The sequence below is a fragment of the Eschrichtius robustus genome, chromosome 12 (assembly GCF_028021215.1).
Source record: "Eschrichtius robustus isolate mEscRob2 chromosome 12, mEscRob2.pri, whole genome shotgun sequence".
Taxonomy (NCBI): Eukaryota; Metazoa; Chordata; class Mammalia; order Artiodactyla; family Eschrichtiidae; genus Eschrichtius; species Eschrichtius robustus.
In genome coordinates this window covers 11,435,527-11,452,795 of record NC_090835.1, presented here as the reverse complement: position 1 = coordinate 11,452,795, position 17,269 = coordinate 11,435,527, and the positions used below count along the sequence as shown (strand labels likewise).

The 17,269-nt window shown below is 46.3% G+C and overlaps 1 protein-coding gene and 1 long non-coding RNA gene across 5 annotated transcripts in view; one reads left to right on the top strand and one right to left on the bottom strand.

Moving 5' to 3' along the window:
* Window positions 1–12,144, bottom strand: part of LOC137774158 (uncharacterized) — a 133,504-nt gene extending 121,360 nt beyond the window's left edge. For all 4 annotated transcript variants that reach the window (XR_011075777.1, XR_011075776.1, XR_011075775.1 and 1 more), the window contains exon 1: window positions 11,557–12,144. This is a non-coding gene — a long non-coding RNA (uncharacterized lncRNA). The remainder of the gene's footprint in view (window positions 1–11,556) is intronic.
* BHLHE40 (basic helix-loop-helix family member e40) lies at window positions 11,051–16,868 on the top strand. The gene is made up of 5 exons (XM_068559287.1): window positions 11,051–11,560; window positions 11,722–11,791; window positions 12,059–12,166; window positions 13,125–13,248; window positions 14,548–16,868. Exons 1-5 carry the CDS (start codon window positions 11,481–11,483, stop codon window positions 15,402–15,404), a joined length of 1,239 nt encoding a protein of 412 aa, XP_068415388.1. The 5' UTR covers window positions 11,051–11,480; the 3' UTR covers window positions 15,405–16,868.
* Window positions 16,869–17,269: the final 401 nt, after the last annotated feature.

Here is a 17,269-nt window from a genome sequence, read left to right as displayed (position 1 = left end):
TTTTCAGTTACTACCAGTTGGTTTCTTCCTTCTGATCCCTACACACCTTCTCATCTTTAATAAGAGGCAGTTATCTGGGGGATTTCTGCTTACAGGTCAGAGGTATAGGGTTGCAAGAGACTGTCATTCTCACCCTAACAACCAAAACAAGCCAGGTAAGCCCAAAATAATCAATGGTTTTTAAAACCCGTTAGAGAACTGAGGGCACCAAAAAAATCTAAATGAACTAAACTCAAAGTGACAAGCTCTCCATAGGAGAGAAGAGACCCAGAGCCACTTTTGCCTCTGGTGGAATGGCAGAAGGAAGAAGAGTTTGTGATTGGTGGGGATAAGGAGAACTCAGCTGAAGTTTCACCGAACGTGTAATGGCTGCCTGTGGGCTGAGGAGCCGTAGCCACAAAGCGAGTCTGTACCTACCTACCTAACCTGTCCCAGGAGCCCTCACACAGGGTGGGAAGTAGTTCACCAAAGTTGTGGGCAGGGAAGAAGGGCTGAGGAGGACTCCTTGAGGCATTTCACAGAGTCTAGGGAGCTGCTAAAGCCTGCAAGGAGCAAAAAGTCTGGAAGAGATCTCCAGTGGGTGCAGAAAGCAGGGGACAAGGGGCCAAGAGAAATCAAAAAGCTATCAGCTGGGCAGTAGAGCAGGGAGAGACCTCCCACAGGTCTGAAACCTGTTAGCTTGGTTTTGAAGAACAGGCAGATCTCAAAAATCTTGCCAGTGCTCAGATCCCAGCCCCCGCTGAAGGGAAAGTCCTACCTCACCCTCAAAACACTTGAAAGCAGTAGTCAAGTGAATCAAATTAAAGCTACAATTAAGCCCAGATCCAGGTCAAGTATACGTTAGATTGGCTCAGCCTCTCATGGAAGAAGAGGCTTGCTCTTTTTGGAGGTAAATATTATTTACTTCGTATGTTACTTCTCTTTCCTACAAAATATTCACCATGCAATAAGAAATTCAAGACCTATGGAAAAGGAAGCAAATGTGTCTCATGGTTAATATAAGAAAGAAACAATAGAACCAGATCCAGAAATAGCTCAGAGGTTGAAATTATCAAACTGGGGTATTAAAATACAAAATTCCTATGATATAAAACTATTAAAAGATCTCATGGAAAGGAAGGCAACATGCATGAAGAGATGGGGAATTTCAACAGAGTAGTGGAAACTAGAAAAAACAACCACATGGGAATGCTAGAAATGAAAGACACAATATCACAAATAAATTCATTATATAAGCTTAGTAGCTGACTCAACAGCAAAGGAAACTGAGCATCTGACAATGTTTGAACTAATTTCAAACAACCCAACATACATGTAAATGGTATCCCAGAAATAAGAGAAGAGGGGCAACATGGCAGAAGAAATCACTGAAGTTTTATTGCCTAAGACTTACACAAACTGATGAAAAATATCAACTCACAAAACCAAGAAACTCAGCACATGCCACGTAGACTAAACACAGAGAAAACCACACCTAAATAAATCTAGCCAGACTGCTGAAAAGCAACAGTAAGTGGGAAATCTGAAAAGCAGCCAGAGGGGAAAAGAAGACATAAATTTACGGCTAACATACCAAGAACAGGTGACTTTTCAGTAGAATCAATGGAGGCCAGAAGAAAATAGAACCTCTTTAAAATGCTAAAAGAGAAACACTGTCAAATTCCATATCCAGTGAAAATATATTTCAAAGATACTTCAAAAGTGAAAATGAAATGAAGTCATTTTCAGGCAGAAAATTTGGGAGAATTCATCTCCAGCAGACCAACACTTCAAGAAAAGCTAACATTCACTTTTCAGAATGAACAGAAAGGAAACCAGAAGGAAACTCAGAACTGCAGGAAGAAGTGAAGAGCATCAGATAGGATACATACATGGGTAAATGTCAAAGACCTTTTCAAAGTAATATGTCTACGTCTATATCTATCTATCTGTGAATGAATAACATTTTAAAAGACTATTGACCGTTTAAAGCAAACAACAAACAATAAAAACAAACCCAAAATATTGTGACAGTTATAGCATATGTAAAGTGTAAGATAACAAGAGCACAAAGGTCAAGGGGAGGAATAAATAGAATTATATTGTTGTGAGTCTCTTATACATCTGTCAAGTTGTATAGTAGCATTTTTTAGCATATTATTTGAAGGTAAACTGTGGTAACTTAAAGATACAGAGCACAATCTCTAGTGCAGAGATTTCCAAAGTATGCTTCCCAGATATATATCATCAGCATCTGAGAACTCACATGCAAATTTTTGAGCTCTATCACAGAATAAGAAACTATGGGGGTATGGCCCAGAAATCTGTGTTTTAATAAGACCTCCAGCTGTTTCTAATGCAGGTAAAGTTTAAGAACTACTGCCCTACAACAGCTACTAGAATATACCATAAAGAAGTGTACCTAGGGGCTTCCCTGGTGGCGCAGTGGTTGAGGGTCCGCCTGCCGATGCAGGGGACACGGGTTCGAGCCCTGGTCTGGGAAGATCCCACATGCCGCGGAGCGGCTGGGCCCGTGAGCCACAATTACTGAGCCTGCGCGTCTGGAGCCTGTGCTCCGCAGCAGGAGAGGCCGCGATAGTGAGAGGCCCGCGCACCATGATGAAGAGTGGCCCCCGCTTGCCACAACTAGAGAAAGCCCTCACGCAGAAACGAAGACCCAACACAGCCATAAATAAAATTAAAAAAAAAAAAAAGTGTACCTAAACACAGGAGATAAAATGGAATGATTAAAAAATTCAACACATCCAAAAGGAGGCAGGAAAGTAGGAGCAGAAACAAAGAACAAATGGGATAAGTAGAAAATAAATACCAAGATGGGAGATTTAAACCCAACCATATTAATAATTACCTCAAATATAAATATCTTAAACACTCCAATAAAAAGGCAGAGATTGTCAGATTGCTATAAAAGCAAAATCCCACAATATACTGTTTACAAACATACAATTCAATTATAAAGACACAGGTTGAAAGCATAAGGGTAGAAAAACATATATCATGCAAACACTAAGTATAAAAAAGCAAGTGTGGGTATATTAATATCAGACAAAGCATACTTCAAAACAACAATATTACGGAAGAGAAAGAGGAAAAATTTTAATGACAAGGGAATAAAATCATCAGGAAGATCAATCCTAATTGTGTATGCAACTAAGAATAGAGTTCCAAAATGTATAAAACAGAAGTTGACAGAAACGGACAAACCTACAATCATATTTGGAGAGATTTTAATACTCCTATTTCAGTAATTATAGGACAATGGACAAAAAAATCAGTAGAGAGATATATTTGAACAGCACTGTCAACCAATTTGACCCAAATGACTTGATAAAATATTACACCCAAGAACTACAGAATACACATTCTTTTCAAACCCGCAGGGAATATTCATCAACATAGACTATATGCTGGGCAATGAAAGATATCTTAACAAATGTCAAAGAACTAAAATAAAATAGAGTATGTCTTCTGACCCAATGGTAATAAATTAGAAACCCATATAAAAAGATACCTGGCGTTACACACCTATTTGGACAAGCTAAAAAAAAAAAAAAAAAAATTTGTGACAATACCAAATACTGGTTGGGATACAGAGAAACTAGATCTCTCAAACATTGCCACTGGGAACATAAAATGGTACAGCTACTCTGGCTAATAGTTTGTCATTTTCCTAAAAAACAAACAAACATATATTAGTATATGACCCAGGAATTATACTCCTGGGCATTTATCCCAGAGAAGAAAGCTTTTTGTGTCTACACAAAAATATGTAGAAAAATGTTCATGGTAGGTTTATTTCTAATAGCAAAAAAAAAAAAAAAAAAAAATAGAACTCAAGGGCTTCCCTGGTGGCGCACTGGTTGAGAATACGCCTGTCAATGCAGGGGACACGGGTTCGAGCCCTGGTCCGGGAAGATCCCACATGCCACGGAGCAACTGAGTCCGTGCGCCGCAACTGCTGAGCCTGTGCTCTAGAGCCCACAAGCCACAACTACTGAGCCCACCTGCCACAACTACTGAAGCCCGTGCGCCTAGAGCCTGTGCTCTGCAACAAGAGAAGCCACCACAGTGAGAAGCCCGTGTATCACAACAAAGAGTAGCCCCCGCTCGCCGCAACTAGAGAAAGACCGTGCGCCGCAACAAAGACCCAACACAGCCAAATATAAATAAATAAATTTATTAAAAAAAAATTGAACTCAAATGTCTTTGAATGGATGAATAGTTAAAACAACTGTGGCACATCTACATCATGGAATACTACTCATCAATAAAAGAGAAACACTATTGATACACACAACTGCTTGAATGGATCTCAAGAGAATTATGCTGAGCAGAAAAAAAAATTCAACTTCAAAAGGCTACATAATATATGATTCCATTTTTATAATATTCTTAACATGATACTATAGACGGAGAACATTTTAGTGGTTGCCAGACATTAGAGATGGGAGAAGAGAAGGAAATAGGTATGACAATAAAGAGGTAGCAACAGGGGACTTCATAGTGATAGGACAGTTTTGCATCTTGATGGGGTGGTTGTTACACTAATCTACACACGTGATTAAGACTACATAGAGGGGCTTCCCTGGTGGCGCAGTGGTGGAGAATCTGCCTGCCAATGCAGGGGACACGAATTCGAGCCCTGGTCTGGGAAGATCCCACAAGCCGCGGGGCAACTGTGCCCGTGGGCCACAACCGCTGAGCCTGCGCGTCTGGAGCCTGTGCTCCGCAACAAGAGAGGCCGTGACAGTGAGAGGCCTGCGCACCGCGATGAAGAGCGGCCCCCGCTCACCGCAGCTGGAGAAAGCCCTCGCACAGAAACGAAGACCCAACACAGCCAATAAATAAATAACTAAATAAATAAATTTATAAAAAAAAAAAAATACTGCACAGAACTCTACACGTACAGACGCAAACACACACATAAGTGAGTGCATGTAAAACTGGTGAAAACTGAAAACTCTCTGTAGATTGTATCTATGCTAATTTCCTTGTTTCAATATTGTGTCATGTCATGTAAGATGTTACCATTGGGGGAAATTGGGTAAAGGATACATGAAACTTCTCTATATTATTTTCGTAACTTCCTGTGATTCTAAAATTATTTCAAAAGAAAAAGGAAAAAGTTATCTGGAAAATTCACAAATATTTGGTAATTAAACATTACCCTTCTAAATAACCCATGAATCAAAGAAAAATCACAAAGACTAATACAACATATTTTGACCTGAATGATAAGGAAAATACAAATACCAAATATTGTGGGATGCTGTGAAAGCAGGGCTTAGAGGAAATTCTTTAGCTTTAAATACTTATAATAAGAAGAAAGATTTAAAATCAATGATATTACTTTGCATCAAAAGAAACTAGAAAAAGTAGAACAAATTAAATATAAAATAACCAGAAGAAAGGGAATAAGAAAAATGAGAGAAAATTGATGGACTATTAGATGAACAGACAGCTGAGAAAATCAACAAATCCAAAATTGGATATTTGTAAAGATTAATACAACTGATAAGCCTCTTGGCAAGATGATTAAGAAAAAAAAAAAAAAGAAAGAAAAAAACTAACAATAATGTTAAAAGTAAAAAGGGTTTATCACTATAGATTATATAAACATTAAAAGGATAACGCTATACCAACATATTCACAACTTTAAATGAAAGAGACAGATTTCTTGAAAAACAAAAATTACCAAAACTGTTAAAAGAAGAAATAAAAATTTTCAATAGGCTGAAATCTATTAAAATGTATTCATGGCAAAAACATTCCCCCAGAGAAAACTCCAGGCCCAAGTAGCTTCTCCTAATATTTAAGAAAGAAATGGTACCAGTCCTACTTAAGGTCTTTGAGAAAAGAGATAGAATATTTCCCAAGCTGTTTTATGAGGCCAGCATTACTTTGATACTAAAAGCTGACAAAGATTACAAGAAAAGAAAAACTACAGATGAATACCCTTCACAATCATAGACATGAAAATCCTTAACATATATTATTAGCTAATTAAATCTCACAATAAAAATACTACATTGATCAAGAGAGGCTTACCTCAGGAATTCAAGGTTGATTGAACGCTAAAAAAAATTGCAATTCATGATATTAACAGAATGAAAGAGAAAAGCCACATGATTATCTCGTTGGATGCAGAAAAAGTATCTGACAAACTCAACATCCTTTTATGATAAACTCTGTCAGCAAACTAGCAACAGCAGAAAACTTCCTCAACTGGATGAAGGAACTACATCTCACCAACACATAACATGATACATACTGACAAAACTCTGAATATTTTACTCCTACAATTGAGCATAAAGCAAAGATGTCCTGAAAGGAGACATCTATACCGTTCAATTCATCCTGAATCTGCAGTCTTATTTAACATTTCTATAAGTGCCTTAGGAAGATCTGCAAGTGTGGAGATGCTGTTGATGTTTTTCTGGTGGGGACAAGCCAAAACTCCATCACTATCTCAAATGCACAGCATCTTTCCAAATTGTAGATCTGGATTTATTGGTGGATTGAAAAATCAAGTCAGGGGCTTCCCTGGTGGCACAGTGGTTAAGAATCCGCCTGCCAATGCAGGGGACACGGGTTCGAGCCCTGGTCTGCGAAGATCCCACATGCCATGGAGCAAGGAAGCCCGTGCGCCACAACTCCTGAGCCTGTGCTCTAGAGCCTGCGAGCCACAACTACTGAGCCCATGTGCCACAACTACTGAAGCCTGCATGCCTAGAGCCTGTGCTCCGCAACGAGAGAAGCTACCGCAGTGAGAGGCCCACGCACTGCAATGAAGAGTAGCCCCCGCTCACCGCAACTAAAGAAAAGCCCGCGCGCAGCAACAAAGACCGAACACAGCCAAAAATAAATAAATAATTTTTAAAAATCAATTCAGTAAGATCAAAATATTTTTTTAATTTACTAGACAAGACCAGAATATATCAGAAAGAATATATCAAAGAGATACTATTTTGTAAATTTTTCATCTGAAGAACATTGGGTTGGCTTCTTCCTAAATGGTTTAAGTTTTTCTTTAAGTGAGCAATCGTTGCTCAGAGTGGGAGAGACAGTAGAGTGGTCACTTGTTACTATAGCCCAGCCAAGTCTTGGCGGCTCTATGTTTAAATATGCTTCAGATGTGTGTGTGTGTGTGTGTGTGTGTGTGTGTGCGTGCACGAGGGTGCATGTGTGTGTACGTGTTTAGTCATGATGTAAAATGTATTTCTTACTGTGAACTGTGATAAAAAAGATTGTGAGACTTCATCAACAGGCAAAAAGTGATAGATATCTGGGCAAGAAAGGTGTGGGTACATACAGGGAGGGGGCTGTGGGCTCTAACTTCCTGCTAGGAAGGGCCTGCCTAACTCTTCCCAACACACAGCATCAGACGACCGAAATGCTGAGCCTCACTAGCACAGAAAAGAAAAATCTTGTCCTTCCTTGTACAAAATTATGTTCTCTGTACACTTAGAAGAAACAAAACAGAGGAGAGGGCTACAAAATGTCAGGATTACTCAGCGCAGCTGCTCAGTGCTGCCTTGCACAACTCTAGAGGATGTTTTCACACAGACTGCAATGTGAATGGCTCCCCCTGGAGTTGATCAGTGTGCAACCCAGACAACCCTACCAGGCAGCCGTAAGTACAGTGATTAAGAGCACAAGCTTTGGAGCCCAACAAACCTGGGGTCTAGTTCCAGATCTACTCTCAGGCTATATAATCTGGGGCAGGTAATTTAACCACCCTGAGCCTCAATTTCCTCAAGAGGACACATTATATATTCCTAGGACTTAGTTCAGTGCCTGGCACATAGTGGTTCTCAATAAATATGTGTTAAATGAATGCAAAAATGAGCTAATACCTGCCCTATAAGGTGGTGTTGAGAAGTAAATTAACACGTGCAATGTTTTTACATACAGTCCAAAAACTAGCCCACAGTAAGCACTAAACAATTATCTACAAAAGATGACAGACTGAAATATTAAGATTCTTCGGGATGGAAAGATGCATGAGGGGAAGGAATTATTTTATTTAAATCAATAAAAAATAATCATAAGCTATTGAGAAAAGAAAAACATTAAAAGTAATATAAGCGGGGCTTCCCTGGTGGCACAGTGGTTAAGAATCCGCCTGCCAATGCAGGGAACACGGGTTCGAGCCCTGGTCAGGGAAGATCCCACATGCCGCGGAGCAACTAAGCCCGTGAGCGACAGCTACTGAGCCTGTGCTCTAGAGCCCGCGAGCCACAACTACTGAGCACGTGTGCCACAACTACTGAAGCCCGCACGCCTAGAGCCTGTGCTCTGCAACAAGAGAAGCCACGGCAGTGAAAAGCCCGAGCACCACAATGACGAGCAGCCCCCGCTCGCTGCAACTAGAGAAAGCCCGCGCGCAGCAACGAAGACCCAATGCAGCCAAAAACAAATTAATTAATTAATTTTGAAAAGTAACATAAGCTGGATATGGTAGAACTCTGGTAAAGTAGGGATAATTCTTGATGCTTGAGAGTACATTTGGAACAAACAAAAAGTAGGAAATGATATATTTTGTTATTTCCAATTGTAGGTCAGGTAAGGGCAAAAAGTATCGATAACTTCAAAGCATTCTAGGAATGATACGGAGCCCTGAGCCATGGAATCTGAACTGTTTGGGTTCACTCCTGGCTTGGGCGGGGCCGGGGGGTGGGGGGTGACAGCCGTGGGGACATATGTTCCTTCCTTCCCCAGTACTTATTTCCTTGTAGAACTGTGGTTTGGACGCAGTCATGACAACTCTTCACCCCTATTAAAGTCTCACAATGGAGCAGGTCCCCTTAGACTGAAAGCACAAACCCAGGAGCGACTCCAGTCCCCTCCTGCCTGTGGTCCTGCTGCCCACCTCTCCGCAGGAAGCCTCCGGAGAGATGGTTGGTAACAAAAGCCAGTAGAAGTACATTCCAGGAGGGAGGGATGCTTAACCGCCAAGTGAGGTCAAGCCAGTTAGCAGTCAGAAAAGGAGGCACTTCTCACACTTGCTAATGAGTTTGACGCTTGTGAAACATAAACAGGAAGTGGGAGCTCTCCAAAACGACCTAAAGGAAATCCACTCCCAGTTTGGTCGACGTGTGAATCCCAGTTCTCTAGGTTGTCAAGGACACTGCCAATTAAGACTGACCCCACCCCAGCCCCCAAACTGCAGCCGAGGCTAATCTTCACCCGCGCCCAGCGTTAACCCCACTTTTTTCAATCCTTCCCACAGCCAGGTCACTCCGCAGCGGGGTGACTGACCCGAGGCGTGGTGGGAAAGGCTTACAGTCATCTCTCAACTCCCCGATCTTGCAGGGCAGGGCAGCACAGAGGTCAGTGAAATCCCCAGCCAGGCCTTATTTTAGTCATGAATTTCCACTGGCTCCCTCCTCTGACTGCATCAGCGCTGCTCACACCGCGGGCTTAGAGTTTCAGCTGTTTTCCCTGCTCCAGGCAGAGTTAGAAGGTCACAGAGGCCGGACTTTTCCGGGGGAGGTGGGGGGGGGGGGGCCTCCGGCGGCCCAAGTGAGATTGCGGAGATCTGGGGCCGTTTGGAGGAGGCCTTTCTGCCCCAGGCTCCGGGCAATGGGTTAACTTCTCCCCTCTCCTCCTCTGCCCAGGCATCTTTGTTCGTATTAAATTAAAAAAAAAAATTTTTTTTTAATAAAAACAAAAACACACACACTTCCTATCTTTTCTTTTTTTTCCCCTCTGTCCGTCGGTGGCACCGATATAATTTTCCCAGGGCTGCCTTCCCCTCACCGCCCAGCGGAACCTCTTCTCAGACGTTCCTGTGAATTCAAGGGCAGAATCTGTGTTCGATTCGCCCACAGTTTATCTAGCAACGGGCACAACGCCTGGCACAGGGTAGGGGGCTCAACAATATGTGTCCAATGAATGAACGCTAAGATGTCACCGTGATGGGCAGTTTGTCCTAGTCTCTCTCTTCCCTCCTCCTCCGAGCGCAGACCGCACACAGCGCCCCCGAAGTCCCCGGCAGGAGGGAGATGGCTGACCCTGGCGGGCACACCGCAGCCCGGGGGTCTCGGCTACCCGGCCAGGGCAGAGGGGCTCGCAGTCGGGAGCGCTGCGGCCCGAGCCCCGGCCACGTGAAGTGTCACACCCCGCGCTGCTGCAGGGCAGGCGCGGTCGCTGCGGTTGTGTAACGTTGCGGCCCGAAGGGATGCGTCCTGCTCCGGTGGGGGCAGAGGAGGGAGGGGACGCAGGGCACCGCGCCCGGTATCTTTCTGTGCTTGACTAGCCCAAGTGCGGGGCGGGGCGGTGAGGGGGCACCGGGGCACCCTGGGGGGTGCGCAAGTGGGTGCTCGCCGGCGTGCAGGCTGTGCCCGGGAACGCAGCTCCGAGGGAGCCAGGGGCCCGCGGCGCACAGCCTCGCGGGTCAGGTGCGCGCAGCGTGCTCGGCGGCGGCCTCGGCTGCCCCTGCGCTTGGCTGCCAGCCCGCTTCCCATGGGGTGACATCCGCCCCGCCCCTCGGCCCCTCCCCACGGCGGGCGATTCCTGGACGCGGGGCCGAGGGGTGGGGGCAGGGAAGCCGGCACAGAAAGAAACCCCAGCCTCTGGGGAAGGCGGGGGGGGGGGGGGGTTGGTGGCGGGCGACTCCCTCCGCTGCGCGCCGGTTCCTCCGAGCGGGCCGTGCGGGGGGAGGAGGAAGAAGGTTGGGCTGGAGCTAGCGAGGGGATATTCCTCTCCCGGCTTGAGTCAGACGCGGGCGGGTCCGTCCTCCCCCGTTCCCTCCCAGGAGACGGGAACTTACTTCATTTCCCTGGGGCAGGTTCGCCCACGTTACCAACCTCCCCCCACCTCCCCGGCCCCTTCCAGCTTCCGCGCCCCCCACCCAGCTGGGCAGGACCCGGGCTGCGCTGCCACCCCCTTTTCGGGGAAAGGCAGCCGCAGACACCTGGGGGCCGGGGGTGGAGGCGGGGGCTCCCTCGCAGCCGCGGGAGCGTCGTCCAACACGTGAGACTCATGTGATGAAGCCGGGGGAGGGCGGGCAGGTCGCTCCTTCCCTCCCCGGCAGCGGCCAGACGTGTCTGGAGTCACAGGGTAGAACACGTAGCTCCAACCCACCCACTCGTTCCCATTTAACCCAGCCCGCAGCCTCTCCATTACTCCTCGGCTCGTCCCCCCCCACCCCCCCCAACCGGCCCCCCCGCGCTCCCTCCCGCCTCCCCGCCCGCCCCACTTCTCATTCACTTGGCTCACACGGCGCAGACGGCGCAGGGAGCACACACCGCCAGTCTGTGCGCAGAGCCGGAGCCCGAGGCCGCGGGTCCACCATGCACGCCCCCAACTGAAGCCGCACCTCAGAGCCGCAGCTCCCGGCAGCCCAGCGGATTTCAAGGAGCTCAGACTCCGAGGAACCCCTGCGAAGAGACCCCCGAAACCCTCTCCAGAACAGTCCTCACCCGACGCTCTGCCGCTGCAGACAGGAGCGCACAGTGGCCCCGGCTCGCCGCGCAATGGAGCGGATCCCCAGTGCGCAACCGCCCCCCGCTTGCCTGCCCAAAGCGCCAGGACTGGAGCCCGGAGACCTACCAGGGTAAGTTGGCACCCCCAGCCCTTTCAAGCCTCAACTCCAGTCCTGCGTTGTGCGCGGCTTGCAACTCGGAGTAGTTCTGGGCGCATCCGGGGGTTCTTGCCAGCCCGGGCTCCTGCAGCCGGTGCGCGAGTCACAGCCCTTCCTCGTCCCTCTCCCTGCAGGATGGATTTTGCCCACATGTACCAAGTGTACAAGTCGCGGCGGGGAATAAAGCGGAGCGAGGATAGCAAGGTAAGAGCCCCGCGCCCCTCGGGACCCCAGCCCCTCGCACGCGCTGAGTTTCCAGTAAAAGTTTTCTCACTTTGCGGTTGGAGGGGGTATGCAAGGCGTGGGCTCTGTGCCTCTACTGAGTGGCCTGGAGAAGAAGGGGTGGAGGTGAGGTGGTTCTGGGTGTGACTCTGCTCCGCTGCCCCAACTCCTCGCGCCGCGGGGTGGGGGAGGAGAAGGGCTTCTCACCCCCTTCCTCCCGCGCCCACCGTCTCCCCGTGCGCTTCGTAGGAGACCTACAAACTGCCGCACCGGCTCATCGAGAAAAAGAGACGTGACCGGATTAACGAGTGCATCGCCCAGCTGAAGGATCTCCTCCCCGAACATCTCAAACTTACAGTAAGTAAGAAGCTGGCCCCTCTCCAAACCAGCTCCTCTGCCCAGAGGGCGGGTGAGGGTCACTCGCCACCTACAGGCCCCGCTGGGAACTGCAGACCAGATGGCTCGATCCGAGCTGGTGGGTAGCTCTGTTTGGGGGTACCCTTCCCCAGGGTCAGAATTTTCTGGCAGCCTCGTGCAAATGAGGTGAGAACCGTTTGTACTTCTCCAGGTTGGCACCGACACCGGCTGGCCTTGCCTTGCAAGAATTTAAGACTTTCCCTTCTGGCGATTTTCAGGGTTCTCTCGTTTTCCCGAATTGAGCAAACCAAGCAACTCGCAAATATTTTACCCTCTTCCCCCCCGCCCCCCAGTCCCTTTTTAAAATAAGAGGACTTGTTTTGGTGTGTGTGTGGTTGTTTTTTTTTTTACGTCCTGTCCTTTCTTGGCAATAGCCAACAGCTTACTAGCTTGGCAGGCTTTCGGTTGGGGAAAGAAAAAAGAATAGTATTTAGGGAGGAAGAAAAAAGTGGAGATGAGCTGGAAGTTATGACAGGATGTCAGGAAAGAAACTAGGGAAAGCCTCTTGGCTGCCAGACACAGTAGAAGTCTCTCCTCGGGTTGACACCACTGCAGAGAAATGTTATCTCCGGATTCCCCTGAGTTAAGGTCAGCAACGGCTGCTGGAAAAATTTATCTGTCAAAGCTTTCTCCTGAGCTAGCTGCTGCTTCCAAAAGGCCTCCAAAGATGGGTGACAGTTTGTTGTTCTTTAATCAAAAATATATATTGAATACATATATATATATATATATATTTTTTTTTTTTTAAACTTCATCTATAAACTTACAACTAAATTTAGCCAACCAGGAAAGGTTTTTTTTTTTTTTCTTCCTTTAGAGACATATCTCATTGCTAATTAGTGTCCCAGAGGTGGGACTTCTCTGCGCTCACTGCTGACTGAGGCTCTTTTTATTCCAGACTTTGGGTCACTTGGAAAAAGCGGTGGTTCTTGAACTTACCTTGAAGCATGTGAAAGCACTAACAAACCTAATTGATCAACAACAGCAGAAAATCATTGCCCTGCAGAGCGGTTTGCAAGCTGGTGAGTACCCAAGCCTGGCTATCATCTCCTAAGAGTTCTAGCACAAATAGAGAGCCTGTGGGCTCAACATCTGGTATGAGAAACATTCCTGCAACAAATTGCTTATGCACATTCGTTGGGGGAGATGCCGTTTTATCTTTCCTAAAAGGTCAGACTTTTCATTCGGAATGCTGCGTGTGCCACCTGGCATGAATACGTATTAGTCAAATGGTAAAATATTTCTGTGGCATTTTGACTTAAGAGTTTCTGGATTCTGGGAGTTTTCCCCCCTCCCTTTGAAAATGCCAAGGCACCTATAATTTGCACTGTGGGTGTTTTACAGTTGTTCTTCTTAGCCCTGTTTCATTGGAGAATAAATCACGGGTATGCCCCAGTGTTTTCCTGTTTCTCTACTTCCTTATCACTCGGTGTGTGGTACGATCCTGGAAGGATGACAACAGGAGTTTTTCCTGCATTTCATGTGATTCCCTGAATAGCCACTAGGTATCTTGGTGAATTACACAATCTATCGAAACCACTGAAGTTTCATCATCTGTTTCTACTGACTTCTAGAGAATCACAGCCACCTTCTAACCACCTCGTCTCACCCATTCCAAATCATACTGTACAAACTAGGGAGAAATTCCTCTACCCACCCCCTCATTCCATTCTTCTCTGCCCTCCTTTCCAAACTAGTATGATGAGAATCACAAAGAGCTAGCAAGTGCTTCTGCCTGTTTCCTCACTGAAAACAGGAAGATGATCGTACCTAATTTCTTGGGGATCATGAATGGAATACATGGGAAAGACTTAGAAATAGCCTTTAAAGATGACAGCATGACTGCAACTTGTATAAGTCATTGAAAATAAGCTTGCTTTAGGTGACACTGTTCCTTCATTCTCCTTTTTTGATGATACGGTCACTTCCTATGGTAAAATGATCTAAATTGACTCTGGTTATAAACATACTAGGATGGTCATTACTGTGTCACTTATAATGAAAACTCAAGAACAACCTATAAATTCAACAAGAGGGGAAACAGTCTGTCTCTATTAACTATGGTCTGTGTCTGTGATGGGATACTGTACAGCCATTACAAATCATATTTCATCTCTGAGTGGTAGAATTATGGATGAGTTTTATTGTATTCTTTATACTTTGTGCTGTCATCCACATTTCCCCTGTTACTTTTGGAGTTAGGAACATAAATCAGCAAATGCTGTTAACAGAAAGGAAAGCTCTGGGTCTTTGGAACATAGGTGTCCAGGTGAACCACAGGGCCTTCTGAAATGTCTTCCTTTGGATCTGTGTTGATCCAGGTGATCTGTCGGGGAGAAATGTCGAAGCAGGTCAAGAGATGTTCTGCTCAGGTTTCCAGACATGTGCCCGGGAGGTGCTTCAGTACCTGGCCAAGCACGAGAACACCCGGGACCTGAAATCTTCCCAGCTCGTCACCCACCTCCACCGTGTGGTCTCCGAGCTCCTGCAGGGTGGTACCGCCAGGAAGCCGTCAGACCCAGCTACCGAAGCAATGGACTTCAAGGAGAAACCCAGCTCCCTGGCCAAAGGCTCTGAAGGCCCAGGGAAAAACTGTGTGCCAGTCATCCAGAGGACTTTCGCTCACTCGAGCGGCGAGCAGAGTGGCAGTGACACGGACACAGACAGCGGCTACGGAGGAGAATCGGAGAAGACTGAGCTGCGTGTCGAGCAGCCGTACTTCAAAAGTGATCATGGACACAGGTTCACCATGGGAGAAAGGATCGGTGCTATTAAGCAGGAATCCGAGGAACCCCCCATGAAAAAGAGCAGAATGCAGCTCTCAGATGATGAAGGCCATTTCACTAGCAGTGACCTGATCAGCTCCCCGTTCCTGGGCCCACACCCGCACCAGCCTCCCTTTTGCCTGCCCTTCTATCTGATCCCACCGTCAGCGACTGCCTACTTGCCCATGCTGGAGAAATGCTGGTATCCCACCTCTGTCCCAGTGTTATACCCAGGCCTCAACGCCTCTGCCGCAGCTCTCACCAGCTTCATGAACCCAGACAAGATCTCAGCCCCCTTGCTCATGCCCCAGAGACTCCCTTCTCCCTTGCCAGCCCATCCGGCCATCGACTCTGCCGCCCTGCTCCAAGCTCTGAAGCAGATCCCCCCTTTAAACTTAGAAACCAAAGACTAAACTATTTAGGGGATCCTGCTGCTTCGCTTTCCTTCCTCCCTACTTCCAAAAAAAAAAACGTGTTTGTGAGTGTAGCAGGATTGTTCCAGTGTGTATGCCAAGATCATCTGAGGCAGGGAGAGAAGATTCAGGAGTGTGTGAGCGTGCGTGTGTGCGCACGCGCATATGCATTGTGTGTTGGTATGGGACATTAAAGCTCCTTTTGGTGTAGGGAAGACGTGAAGGATTGCCTGACATCAGGAGATTTAGGGGGAACCGTCGCAGACCTCTGGGCTTTTCCCCTCCCAGAGAATAGCCCCCTCTGATAACAGATCAGCTGGATTTTCAAAAGCTTCAAAGTCTTGGTCTGTGAGTCAGTCTTCACTTTGGGAGCCGGGTCTGTGGCTTTGAGCAAAAGGTACTTTCAAAAGAGGGCTTTCCAGAGTGCAGTTCCCAGCCAGCTCTTATGACCCCACCCTGCTCCCTTTTATTGTCTCCGTGACTCACCACACGGGGAGAGGGCAGCCAGACTGAGCTTTCTGCAAAGTGGTGAGGTAGCAGACACTGGCATAGCACGGTAGTGGTTTGGGGAGATTTCCGCAGGTCTGCTCTCCACCCCTGCCTCGGGTGAGTAAAGAGAATGTAGTTCCCTACTCAGGCTTTCGAAGTGATTCGCTTACTAACAAACTGAAAAGGGCCCCCTGGTACGATCCCAGCTGCCAGGGGAGGAGGGAGGGGTCCCCCGGGCCTCTGGCACCTGTTTCTAGTCTCACCTAGAAACAGTTTCTCTGTCCAGGGAACCAAACCAGGCGCTGAGAGATGCAGGCGCCTAAGTTCCGAGCACCCCAGAGTACGTAAAAGCTGAGTAACAAATTGCAGTTTCAACAAGCAAAGCCAGACTTGGCTCTCAGCTCTATCCTAAAACTCCTTTTAACCAAGCTTAGCTTCTTAAAGGCCTAACCAACCCTTGGCAAAGCAGCATCCTTTCTGCAGGCTAATTCCCCTCGCCCGACGGCGTATGGAGTGTCCTTATTGCTAAAAAGGATTCTGTCTTCAAAGAAGTTTTATTTTTGGTCCAGAGTACTTTTCTGACTTGTCCAGCTCGCCCTGCACCAGCTTTTTGAAATGCACTATGCTTGATCACTGATCGTGTTTTAACTTTTTCCTTTCCTGTTTTTATTTTGGTATTAAAGTCGTTGCCTTTATTTGTAAAACTGTTATAAATATATATTATATAAATATATTAAAAAGGAAAATGTTTCAGATGTTTATTTGTATAATTACTTGATCTACAAAAGTGAGAAAAAATGAATGTATTCCTGTTTTTGAAGAGAATAATTTTTTTTTCTCTAGGGAGAGGTACAGTGTCTATATTTTGGAGCCTTCCTGAAGGTGGGAAATTGTAAATATTTTTATCTATGAGTCAATGTTAAGTAGTTGTTTTAAAATACTTAATAAAATAATTCTTTTCCTGTGGAAGAGAAAGATGGTCTCCTGCATTTTTAAAAGAACTCTCAAGGGTGTGATATGGCCTTCTCCTTCTGCCCTCCCCTCTTGGCTGAAGGCAACAACTAGTTAATCTTCGTGTGATTTCATTCAGCTTTTCCCATGCCTGTATTCAGACAGAGTAAGCTTAGTCAATTTCATAGGTAAATATTTGTTCAATTGTTTTCTTAGACTAACCTTTGCCAGAGGTTCACTATCAGCCTGTGCCTCTTTACAGAGTTAAGCAAAAAGCCTATTTTTTTCCCCAGTCTGCTTTTGTCATGCTCCTTAAAACTTGACAGAAAATCAAAGTACGAAATCGTGGGCCTCAGTGTCTGGGGAGCTTGCTGGAGGGGGGAGCACACTGAGAGAAGATTTAATGGATTATGATGCAGTAATAA

Bases quoted from the DNA above. Each gene is read 5' to 3' on its own strand.
- BHLHE40 (XM_068559287.1), top strand. From the start codon at position 11,481: ATGGAGCGGATCCCCAGTGCGCAACCGCCCCCCGCTTGCCTGCCCAAA. The intron at 11,561-11,721 runs GTAAGTTGGCAC...CTCTCCCTGCAG, and splicing joins GAGCCCGGAGACCTACCAGG to GATGGATTTTGCCCACATGT. The intron at 12,167-13,124 runs GTAAGTAAGAAG...TTTTTATTCCAG, and splicing joins CCGAACATCTCAAACTTACA to ACTTTGGGTCACTTGGAAAA.